General features: G+C 43.1%; 1 protein-coding gene across 3 annotated transcripts in view; it reads right to left on the bottom strand.

Annotated features, from left to right (window-relative positions):
• The window catches only part of Fyco1 (FYVE and coiled-coil domain autophagy adaptor 1), a 76905-nt gene that overhangs the window by 11263 nt on the left and 52760 nt on the right, over positions 1–12882 (bottom strand). For all 3 annotated transcript variants that reach the window (XM_015489374.2, XM_048794982.1, XM_048794983.1), the window contains 2 exons: positions 11269–11364; positions 583–793 (listed from right to left, as the gene is read on the bottom strand). In XM_015489374.2, coding sequence (XP_015344860.1) covers positions 583–793; positions 11269–11364 — 307 coding nt within the window. The remainder of the gene's footprint in view (positions 1–582; positions 794–11268; positions 11365–12882) is intronic.

Below are 12882 nucleotides of genomic sequence, written 5' to 3'. Positions count from 1 at the left end.
TTTACTGCTATCCTAGCAGATGAGATGCAGAATACCCTATGCTAATAACCAGAGCAGAGAGTTCACACCTTCCAAGGTGACCCATTCCTGCTTTTGCACAAGTCTGTGAGAAAATCATCCTCCAAACTGAGTCCTATAGGGAGGGGCTGGGGTCGTGGCTCAGTGGCAGAGCTCTTGCCTAGCATGTGTGAGGCACTGGGTTCGATCCTCAGCACTGCATAAAAAAATAAATAAAATAAAGGTATTGTGACCATCTATAACTAAAAAATATTTTTTTTTTTTAAAAAAATTGTGTCCTACATCTGTGTTCTCCCTAAGTTTCACCTACTGATTTATCCTAAGGTCAAAATGGATCTGTCAGGCATAGGAGTGACCCTGAGACATTTGAAGAGCATTCTTCTGAGCTTCTGGGTCTTTTCTTCCCCAAGCTGGATAAGCCCCAGGTGCTTTGCCTGCTCTGTATGACATAACCTAGAACATTCCGGATAAGGCCTGCTCAAAGAGAGCAGAGCCTTCTCTGGGAGAGGGCTGCCCTGGCATGTTGGTATGTACATGAGGCCCCCAGGCAGGAGCCCAGCCTACCTTGCACTGGTCCAGTGGTGTGTCCTCTGCCTCTCGGAAGACCACGCTGAAGGAGATGCTCTTGGGATCAGAGGAGAAGACCCAACTGATGGTGAGGCCTGCCTCGGTCACAGTGATGGGGATCAGGCTGTAGGTACTGGATCTCACAAACAGCTCCCTGTTACCCTCTCCAAAGTTGGCAATCTCTTCCACTGTGAGTGGTAATTTGATCCTGAAATAAAAATGCAGAGATGGACCTGATCCACTGGCAAAGTGTTTGTGTCCACTGGCCAGGATATCTGTGGCTCAGAGATGGACAAGCCTTCGGTACCCTTGAAAATTATGGGATGCACAGCTTTCCCTGAGTGCTCACTACACTCCTGGCACAGTTTCAGGCACTTGGGTCATAGCACCAAAATATACAGATGACAGTCCTTGCCCATGTGAAGCGGAGAGAACACATGACCTTCTCTGTGCCACTCATGGACAGTGTGTGAGTGACGAGGTCTGTTTTCCATCACCTTCTTGAAGCTGCCTGCTGCCCGGCTGTCCACTGCCTCTCTGCCCTTTCTCGTTCCACCTCCCTGGCTCCTGGTTTCACCTCAGTAGTGCATGCCTCCCCGCTCCCTCAGTCCCTCCTCTCGGAGGAGGGCCCCTGTAGGAATGCACGTGGGCACCTGCCCTCCTGTCCCACACCAGTATCCCATCTGGTCGGATGGTTGGAGGGCTTGGAGATTGCTGAGGCTGTGCCCCTGGTTCTGCCTCGTACTGGCTGGGGGAGCCTCTCCCAGGAGTGGGGCGGGCTTGCTGAGGGAGCTGTTCTGCTTTGGGGCCCTCTGCAGGACTCTGTGACCTGGGTGAGGAGCTGAGGGGCTGGCTCACTTCAGATCTGTTGCAGAGCTCTTCCTCATCTTATGGCTGGCGAGGGACCACATCAGAAGATGACCTTGACATGATCAGGGAATCTCCTGCTCCTCCAGCTTTGAGGCCTCCCAGGCTGGGTGGGCCCCACTCTTGCACAGGGCTGCTCCAGAGGCTCAAGGTTAGTGCAGGATCATGGAGATGGGCCTTCTGGGCAGAAGTCCACTTACAGTGATGTGCCCTTCAGCAAGTCACTCACTCTCCAAGCCTCATTTCCTCCATTGTGAAGTCGGGCCCCGCCCTCTGCCCCTTGACCTCACCTCAGGTGTTATCACAATGACAAAGAGGGAAAGGCATGTTTGTTCCCATTTTACAAATGAGGAAACTAAGGTTTATAAATATTAAGAAACTTAAGTTGGGTTCACACAGGTCGGATCCAAAGCCATTATTTTTCTATTATACCAGACTGCATTCTGTGGAGAAAATAAATGACGGATCCCTTTAACACAGGTAATAAAGTTAAAGCTCAGACAGGCTAGGCAACTTGTCTAAGAGTGCATAGCAAGTAATGACCCTGAGAGATCAAGCTGCCTCCAAAGCCCTGGAGATAAATGGAATAACTCTCCAAAGCTATGCCAAGGAGAAGAGAAACCAATGATTAATAAAACCAAATGCTGTAAAGAACAGCTCTAATTACTCACCATTGTGAGAATTTAATCAATATAATACTTCTCCATGTATTAATTTAAGCTTATTTCTAATAAAGCGGTTGTGCAATATTTACATTTTCAAGAATCTAAGAGAGAATGTATGTGTATGGGGAAGGAGCCATTTTGGGAAGGAGCCTTTTCTCAGAATGTGGAAATCCTACCACATTACTAAGTAAAAAGCACACCCCATTGGTGCTGGGTCACCTTCTAATCTCATGTTCCAGAACTCTCCTTGGTACCAGCTGGACTGGGTCTTGTCTCTTTCTAGACACCATCTACTTTGCAAGAAGGACAATATTCCATCTCTTCAAAGGAGGTGCCGATAAAGACAAACCAAGGATTTGTTTCCATCTATTCTCAAATCCAACCTTTTTTTTTTCTTAAAATTTTTTTTAGTTGTTCATGACCCTTTCCTCTCTCCCTCCCTCCTTCCTTCCTTCTTTCGTTCTATGTGGTGTTGAGAATTGAACCCAGTGCCTCACACATGCTAGGCAAGTGCTCTACCACTGAGCTATAGCCCCAGTCCCAAATCCAATCTTAAGAAGCCCACTGTCTACCAGAATCAAATAAAAGTGTCAATTCTACTGAATGACTGCAGGAATCCTAGCTTACATGCACCAAAGGTACCAACAACTTCATTGTGTTTGGAGATAACCCAACCTTTCAGAGTCTCTTACAATGTGGGTACAAGAGAAAGAGGCAAAAATAAATAAATAAATAAATTCCAGGGTAGCATCTTCTACTTGTATTTTATTCACAGGTCTCAGCTGGGTTGCTCTTTGTATTCATTTTATACTATTCTCTGTAAGGATAGGATTTTTGGGTTCTGTGTATTCTCATTATTTCCTAACCTTTTGACAAGATTTTTTAAGTAGCTGTTATCAAAATGCCTCCATAACAATCTAAATATTCTTGAAATAATGAAAAAAATTATACTAAAGAAATGGAAGATAAAAAAGAGAAGCTGCTAGATCTGAACAACACAGAGAAAAGAGACGAGGAAACAAGCAAACAAAAAACCTCAGAGCTTCAAGGACCTGCGAGACCATAACAAACGATCTACTATTCGTATTGCTGGAGTTCCAAATGGAGAGGAAGAGACTGGACATTTGAACATATTCAAGGAAGTGCTGCCTACAATCTTCTCAAATTTGGTCAAAGACAAAAAAGATTTAAGGACTAAACATAGCCCAGTAGGAAAAACACAAAAGAAATTCAGGCTCAAACCTATCCCATTTAAACTTCTAAAAAAATCTTAGGAGCAGCCAGAGAAAAAAGTGTGTTATCTTTGCGGGGGGGGGGGGACACCAATTTGATTGACAGGACATTTCTCAGCTTCACTGAAGCCAAAGGAGGGGCACCACATTTTCAAGTGCTGAAAGAAAAGTACTATTAACTGTAAATTCTGTATCTGGCAAAACTGCCTTTGGGTAGCTTGTTGAATCCAGCAGGACATGAAAAGAATTATACACCGTGGCCAAGTGGGATTTCACTCAGGTAAGCAAGATTGGTTCAGTGTTTGAAAATCCATCAGTGTAATTCCTCATTATTAGCCAGCAAAGGAAGAAAGAGCCTAGGACCATGTCAACTGAGACACACAAATCACTTGGCAAAATTCATCACTATTCATGAAAGCCCACGTCCTCTTTAACTGCTTCTCATTGACATTGTTGTGAGTAGCATGAAGAAACATTCTGGTAGCTTTACCTCTGCATGTCTAATCATTATTTCTTGGAATAAATTCCCTGACATAGGCTTACTGGGTCAAAGGGAATACAGAATACTTGAGCTGTGGGTACATCTTGCAGCCAAGGTGCTCTCCAGAAAGGATGAAGCAGACTTTTCCTACTCTCCCAACACCAGCAGATTGTGAGCAGCTATTTAATTCTTCATGTTGGTCTGTCCCATGATTCAAGACAGTCTTTGTTCAAGAATGTTCTGAGGATCACCTGAGAATTGGCTGGATGTGTTATCTGTTTTCTAATGACCACATCTAATCCTTCAGGAGACTGTGTCTTCAGAATAGATCCAGAACCTGACCTTGTCTCTGCCTTCTGCCACCACCTGGTCCAGGGATCTGGATTTCTCCAGCACCCTCCTAACAGGCCTCCAGACTCTGCTTTTCACATGGCAAAGATTGATTCCTTTTCAAACATAAATTAGAATAAGTCACTCTTCTGCTCTAAAGCTAATTGTTGGGCTCCTGTTTCTCTTATATTAGAAGCCAAAGCCTTTACAAAGGCTGGCAAGGTCCTACATGACATGGACCTCTGTTCCCTTTCTGATTCCACCTCCCTCACGTTCTCTGCACCAGCTGCACTGGCCCTTTCTGGGCACCCTGATCATGCTAGGTGTCACCATCTTGGGGCTTCACATGGACCGCTCCCTCCATGGGAAATGCTGTTCCCTTGGAGAGGACATTGGACTTATTTCAAGTCTTATCTTCTTAGTTTCCCTCTATGTAAGATCTCAGATTTCTTTCTCTTTTATTTTATTCTCTGTTCATTTTTTTTTCCGTTGCAAGCATGACCTTGTAATATAAAATATAATATTTTCTTATTTTTACCATTTACTATCTGTCAATTTCTGGTGAAATACAAACACCACAGGGGCAGGGGTCTTTGACTGTCTGTACACAGATGTACTCACAGCACCCGGCATGTAATAATGAATTAATATTAGGCAATAAATGACTAAGTCTTGGGCTGGGGAGTGTAGCTCGGTGGCAGAGTGCTTGCCTAACATGTGTGAGGCACAGAATTCGATCCTCAGCACCACATTAAAAAACAAAACAAAACAAAACAAACAAACAAACAAACAAAAACCAAAACAACAAATACAATAAAGGCATTCTGTCCATCTACAACTACAAAAAATTTAAAAAAATAAATGAGTCTGTTCACTGTTATGCAGTCCTTGCACTCAAGACTGGAGAAATGATGTTTTAAACTACAGAGTTTAAAATGCTCTGAAAATAAGATTTCAAATATTTATGCCAAAAAACCCCTGTAAGTATATATGCACATAAAAAAGACTGGAAGGCTACGGTGAAAATTATTTGAGCAAAAATGGAGTCACTTCTGTCCATTCATAAAGGAATACATAAATAAATCCAGAAGGCTGTGAAGAAGGGGAATCTCATATTAACGGCTGATAACAAGATCACAAAAGACACTGCCAGAATCTTTTCCAAAGTCCACTGCCACCTTACACAGAAAATACCTCTGCAAAAAATGTCTGTCCATCCTAGGATTGACTTCACCTTTGTCAATGATCATTATACCCAAGGGCTATGATTTCATGATAACTTGTGCAATCCCCTACTTCTGTCTTTAAAAAACATCCCCTTGTTTCAATTTCCCTGAACACACACACAGGTCACTAAGGCCTTGCATATACCCATTGCAAAGTTACTCCCAAAGAAACTTATTAATGTTTGGAGAATGTGTTTGCCATAAAGAACATGGGTATGGGGCGGGAAGTGACCCTAAAGGGGCACAGGGAACTTGCAGAGTGAGAGAACTAGTCTGTATCTTAACCATAATGGTGATTGCACTGTGTTATTTGTCAAAATCTAAGCACTATATGCTATACAACATGAATCTTTGCGCGCGCGCATGCGCGCGCGCACACACACACACACAATTATGGAGAATCACAGCTTTTCAGACAGGAGTCCCTGGTGTTTCTCGAGTACCCTTGGCTAGCAAAGCAATAAAACTTCTTTTTTCTTCTTCTCAAAACCATTACTGGATTGGCATAAGGACCTAACTTTTGGCAACAAATTAGGTAACTACGAAGGGATCCCAGAGCAGCTTTCTTGGGTCCCTTCTGCAAGGGACCCCACTTCTATGCTGAGGATGGTTGGTGGTGGCAAATCTGTTAAGAGCCATCAAGAATTAGGTGAAGGGTGAGTTCGCCTCAGGCGGCACTGAAAGAGCCATTCCTGTGAGTAAAGGGAGGGACTGAAGGACCATCCCAGCAGCTGCTGAAGATCCTTTGCTTTGGTGAATTCCTACTTTCTGTCTCTGAAGGGTATAGGTTGCTCTACTGTGGTCCACTTTGAGAAAAAGGAAACGGAATTCTGTAAAGTCATGATACATCCTTGGCCATCTGGTAAGAAGTCCCCCAGTGTGCACGCTGAGACCCTCAATTCTACACATCTGAGTTCTCTTTGTGGGGGGACATCTGTGGGTTCCACTGGTGTAGGAGTCATGGTTAAGAAGGAGTTGAGACCCAAGGGATATATGCTCCTTCCAGTCTGACCTAGGTTCTCATTTGTTTGTTGGCCTTGGGTTTCGGAATTCCCTCTGGTTGTCTGTCTGTGTTTTTGTTTGTCTCTGTTACTGCCCCTTTTAAGACATGGGCAATACTGTGTTGATCTATAGGTAGTCTCTTGGGAAAGATCATGGCTGGTCTATTTTAAAGGTTCCCATCTGTTGGCCATGGTTTTGGGGATCCTCTCTGGTTGTCTGTCTTTGTGTCTCTTTTTTGTGCAATCTTGCAATTGGTCTGTCAGAGGTTAATTAAGTGGAAGAAATTTGTATGTGCAGTTCTGTTTTAAATTTTCTCATCTGTCAGCCATGGTTTCGGTGATCCTCCCTCATGTCTCCGTGTTTTTTGTATCTGTTACTGGCCCTTTAAGACATGGGCCATGCTACAATGATCTCACCAGTAGACTCTCTTCCTGGGAAGAGAGATCTTGGCTGACTGGGCCACCTATAGGTATAAGCCTGTCTATAACACAATCAGGCCTTTGAGTAGTTTTCTGGATTATTATACAATCTTGCAGTGGAAGTTGGTCTGTTCAGAAGTAAAGTATATGGAAGAGATCAGGCATTTATGCAGTTGCATGATAAGGAGTCTGAATAGGCCGAAACTAATTTGAAGGTGCCAAAAGTCACTGCCTCTGGTGTATGAGGATAGCAGGACACCAGGAGAAAGAGTTAAAAAAAATGGATTTAAATCCTTTAAGTCCAGTGCTAGCACTTCTAGCTCTGTGTCTCAGCCTGGTCCCAGGCAGTCACAGATCATATCCCTGTGGGTCAAGGACATCAGCCTAGGGCTGGAAAAAAGAAAAAAAAAAAAAATCCTAGGAAAGCTGTTTGGGCTGTAGAAAAGTGGGCAAAGAGAACTTGGCCTCTGTCCTGCCTTCTAGCCCCTTTTGCCCATGGTGGGTGGGTGGGTGGAGACTGCTGGCCACTAAGGCCGTGGCTGTAGGTTCCAGCACCGTTAGTCTATGATCTGGGGACAGGAATAGTCTCCCCTTTTAAGATTTGACAGTACACCCCATTTGGCCAGGGGGTACCCATCACTTAGGCAGAGTGATTCTTGCTATGATAGTTTCCCATCAGACTAAATGCACGGGAAGACTGGCAGGGTAAGCAACTGCACCCAGAAAAGAAAATGACAGAAACAAAGGCCAACCCATCTTTTGTCAGCAGCTTCTGCAAAGGCATCTTCAAGGAAGCCTAAAGCAAAGGATGAGAAGGGCCTCTTCCATTGCATATCAATATGTCTACTATAAACAAAAGTCTCAAAAGGAGCCTCTGGGTACAACTGACAGTGGAGAATTCACTTAAAGTCGATGGCATTGTGATAATGATAAGGAGGGAGAGAGGTCAGGCTCAGAAAATATTCTATGCTCCAACCCCTTGAATGCCACCTGGGAGAAAAAAGACCAAAGCACAGCTTTCGATTTTGCCAGACTGTCTGATCCCTCTCCTGGGATGAAATTTGTTGTGTACATAAAATGCACAGATAATATTCACAAGGATTGCTTTAGAATGTGAATTTAAGAAAGGGTCTCAAACTAGAAAAGAGATATAAGAAAGTTATAGGTATGGAAATATTTAGTATGGAAAATTAGAAGGTAAAGAAATGTTTCTAGATGAGAAAGTATTTTGCATAGTAAATTAATATTCTTGTGCTAAAGTCCAAGTTGAAAGAGAGGAGAAAAATAAGGATATAAATAAGTTGTTGAATGTCTACGTAAGTTGCAGGTTTATGGAAGGTGAATCTCAAAAAGTTTGTGTATATTATTACATTGGCTATAATTATCACAGTCAATTATTATTTAAAGTTTAATGTACTTACATGAAGCAAAATCTGAAACATTGATCTGCTCTTATGAAGACAATTTTCTCATATCTGTTAGGTTTTATTACTTAGGGAAACTAAGTCTTAGAGGAATTAGGGTTTGTACCTGATTTCAAATCTTTTAAATGACCAGTTTGTAAATGGTCAAATAAATACCTTTTATTTTAGGTTACAACAATATAGTTGATACTCTAAATATATGTGACTATGTATATATCTAGTTGACACTCTAAATATATATATGTGACTATGTATATATCTGAGGACTACATCTGTCTGAGCCTTGTCTGAGTGTTATGTAAAGATCTGTTTGCTTTGACTAAATCTATTTCTGATCATTAACACTGTTTCCTAAATGTACACAGATCTAAGGCTACCCTTTGATGTTTTTGCTAGTACTGCTAACCTATGTAGACCTATGACTATTGTTACCATATACTATAAATTTTAAATTTCACTTTAAAAGTTAAATTTAGTTAAATGTAAGCTTAGAAAGGCCCTTTACCAAGTTGGTGTTCTCCCAACTAAAATTGTCTGTAGCATAGTCCCCTTCAGATTTATATAGAAATAACAAAATTGGTTGGTATTTATTTATGTCATTTAATGTTTTATAAGTTATAGATAAAGTTTTGTGCTACTCTTTACACTGGGATAGGAATTTAAATACTTGTGGAAGTTATTGAGGAGAGAGCCTGATTTGTTCAAAGGTTGACAATGTGAAACATGAAAACATTCTGCCACTTTTTCCACAAAAGGAAAGAGCTCCTTAACCTTTCTGTTTGATTATGTTTCAGACATAATGCTGTATTATATTACTGATATTCAGAGACTCAGGAGATAATACATGGGAACTTTGTAAAATGATATTTTAAAAAGGAGCAAAGATCAAGATTCAGAAATGAAACACTTTTTAAGATTTGTCAAGAGGCCACCCTTACCTAAGTTAAGGCTCTGCCTCTTGTTCTTCTCCACGTTAGGATGGCTCTGAACAGAGTAGGTTAGAATTAAGCTTATTTAAAGTTGTGTTCAAAAGATAGACTTTTTTTGTTGTAAAGATTACTGTGATTTCAAAGTAAACAGGGGATATAATCGGAAACTTAAGTAAATGCGTAAATGGTAAAGGTATTTAGCTGGACATGGTGGCACACACCTATAATCCTAGAGGCTCAGGAGACTGAGGCAGCTTCAGCAAAAGTGAGGTGCTAAGCAACTCAGTGAGACCCTGTCTCTAAATAAAATACAAAATAGGGCTGGGGATGTGGCTCAGTGGTTGAGTTCAATCTCCAGTACTCCCTCACCCTCAAACTGTAAAAGGTATTTAGGTTTGTGAAAGAGTTTCAAAGGAAAATAAAACTTGTATGGAATTGAGTTGATACATATATGGATCTTTGTAGAGGCTAAATTGGCAGCAAAGATGCATTACTGTTTGTTTCCTATTTTCCTTATAAAACTTTATAACGTTGCCTGTTAAGTACACACCAGAAGTACTACTTCTAACAGAATTGGAATTAATTTGAGACAATAAGCCATCATCATCTATAGGACAGACAGGATATAAAGTAAAAGGGCCAAGAAAAAACAGCCAACATTTTGACCCAGAGAACTACAGGGACCTCTCTCTGGGCCTTGTAACATGAGTCACCTGATCTGCTGATCCCAGAGATTGAGAGGATCCTAGAGAACAAGAAGCCAACCAATGCACATGTTGCAAAGAAGAGGGTCATTGGAGAGGGAAATGTCCCTGAGGCTTCCAAGAGAAGCTATATATGGTCAGCAAGACTCTGATCCATCTTGGCAGATGGCATCACCGGTAGAAGGAAGCTAAAGGAGCCAAGAGGCTTCACACATGTTCCCAAGAGTGACCTCTGGAGAATCCCAGCTGACTCAGTAGGTAGGAACAAGGTTGGTTTTGAGTAATTGGTCCTAAACACCTGCTAGGAGAGTATGGTCAAAGCATCGTCATAGTTTTTTTTTAAACGTGGCTTAAGATGTCCATTTGTGTCAACCTTACTGAAAGTAAGTAGCTATAAAGGAAGGGTTCCTGTGTGGAAGTGCCTAATAATAATGATCACAAAGGACTCTAGAGTCACAAGGTTGTCCTGAGTCAATCTGAGCCTGATCTCATAGACCTACAAATCGTCCTAACCTCCTACATAGATTAACTGAATCTGTTTTTCACTGATATGATTATGAGTCACCATCTTTATAGTTTACAGAGACTGGCTGAAATACTAATTGTTTACAAAAAAGTAATGCTTTGCTGTCTTGTTTATTGTTGTCTTAGCATGATCCCTGCCCTATATAGGTCTTGTCCAGTCACCTGCCATCTGACACTGTGGACTTCTGGATTGCCCTAATGCTGAATACCCTTAACTGTCCATGCCCCACCTGATAGAGATAAAGGATTTTGGATCATTTCCCCCAACTTCACCCTCTTCCAACAGGAAATGTCATTACCCATTTTTCCATAGAAATGGAATGTAGAAATTGACAGAGGGAAATTTAACAGTGGTCTACTTTTTGCTTTGAATATAGCCTTTGTTGCTCTGCCACTGTGTCTTATTTTTAAAACAAACATGTTTCTTTCTCTTCCTCTCCCTGCCCTACCCTAATCTCCACCCCCCATCTCAGGGGAAACAGGATTACCTTTCTTCTCCATCCCAGGCAGAGTTATCTGTCCTTGAGCACACCCCATCACAGAAATAAAGGCGTTCAGATTTGGGTGATGGCCCCAAGATCACAGAAATGATTATCTCTCAAATTAACAAGCTGACAGAGAACACGGAGTATAGCCTTTGAATCACCTCTTTAAAAGCCCCCTGTTCCCGCTCATGGTCAGAGTCACAGCCTCTGGGATAGGAGTCCCTTGCATTTCTCCTTTGCTAGCAAAGACTTTTTGTTTTTCTCAATAAATAAATAAATAGAAAAGAGAGAAAGAAATAAAATTAAACTGAAGCTCCCACTGGTGTGGGGTTAGAGCCTTGAGCAGTGCCCTTCTGGGGGGTGTGGGGGGTCCACTCAGTAGTCAGTCACTTACATCAGTTCACCAGATTTCAGCAAACAGATTTCAGCATCCTGCCCCACAGGCATGTCCTCAGTATCCTCAGGAGTTAGGGAGTTTGATGTGGTGTCCCTGAAATGTCACAAATGAGAATATAGCATTAGCTAATCAGCATATAAGGTCCCACATGCTGAGATCTGCAGTCTTGTTCATATAGCCAACCTCAGATTCCATGGGAATCCTTAGATTGCAGAGGCCCCAGGACAGGAAGAGGACCACAGGTGGCAGTCCTGGTGGTGGGTGTGGGGAGGGTGGGCATCAATTTGAACAGGCCACCCTCCACTCCCACACCAGCAGGGACTTCCCCACAGGCCCATGTGACCAGTACCACTGATTCCTGACTCTTCAGTGCTGGCCCATGATTGGAGAAACCTGCATTGGTTCATCTCTGGGGCACAAGAACAGATGCAAGGACAGACACTTGGTATATCTGCAGCAGCAGCACGGCACCAAGAATATGGGGGAGGTGACAGGTGGCTTTGCTGTAGGTGCTTATAACATGATGGCATCTGCCATCCCCTCCTCCCCTCCTCCCCAGTGCACACATATATCACAGCCTTGGCCCCATGGTGCCTTACTTCCCTTTTTTGGAGTCTTATCTTCCCTAGACCACATGCTCCCCCAAAGCAGGATCCACAGCTGTGTTTCCCCTGCTATGTAGGACCCAACCACAGCAGTTCAACCCCTGACATTTGCAGGGACCCAAGAAATCAAAGGCTACTTGCTAGGAAATGTCCAAGGGACCTGTAAATCATTAGTGAGTACTTTCAGGAGAAAAAGACAAGAGGGAATGCCTTCATGAAAGTCAAGAACCAGGGACAGATTCCTGAAGGAGGAAGACCCTAAGTGTCAGATGCTGGCTTAGCAGATTCATACCAAGGCCCCCTGTAGCCATTTTGACCTAATAGGATTTCTCAGGCATAAAAGCAGATGACTTGCTACAAATTTACAAAGCCTATCTATGCTGGAGGAGGTCCAGCGTCTCACAGGTAGAGGCCAGTGTCCTCCAAGATTTGGTTTCCACCAAATGCTGGCCACCACCAGTGAGTCAGGTCCCCTCATCTCGGGTGCAGCTGTTGATGTTTCCACCATGTAGCTCCTGTGTCCCCACCTTGTGCCTGTCTGCTGCCCAGCTGGAGGGCTGCTGGGGGTTGCCTCCTGCTCTGAACATGTCCTGCAGCACCTGCTGCCTCCCTGGGCAGCCTTGTCACTCGTTGCTTCCTTCCCACCCTGGCTGGGGACCTGTTTCTAAACTCTTCCCTGCTGAATACCTCCTCCTCTTGCTTTTCCAAGTACTGGCTTCCATATCTCCACTCCGCCACCCCAGGATACACACAGTCACAGAACAGGAGCTTGGGAGGGGAGCAGCTCAAGAGGACACCTAGTGCCACCCCAATTCTCAGGTGGAAAAGCTGAGGCCCAGAGCAGAGCAGACAGGCCTGAGGCCACTCAAGCTGTCTCTTTTCATTTGCTTTCATACTTCTCCAAAGAGCAAATACCAAAAAAAAAAAAAAAAAAAAGGCAGTTAAATAACATAGGAATGAGAGAAAACTGATGGTAGGCCTTCCCAAGTTTTCCTGCATTTGGGGG

This window comes from Marmota marmota, unplaced genomic scaffold (assembly GCF_001458135.2).
Source record: "Marmota marmota marmota unplaced genomic scaffold, marMar, whole genome shotgun sequence".
In the NCBI taxonomy this organism is placed as follows: domain Eukaryota; kingdom Metazoa; phylum Chordata; class Mammalia; order Rodentia; family Sciuridae; genus Marmota; species Marmota marmota.
This window is presented reverse-complemented; position numbering and strand designations above follow the sequence as displayed.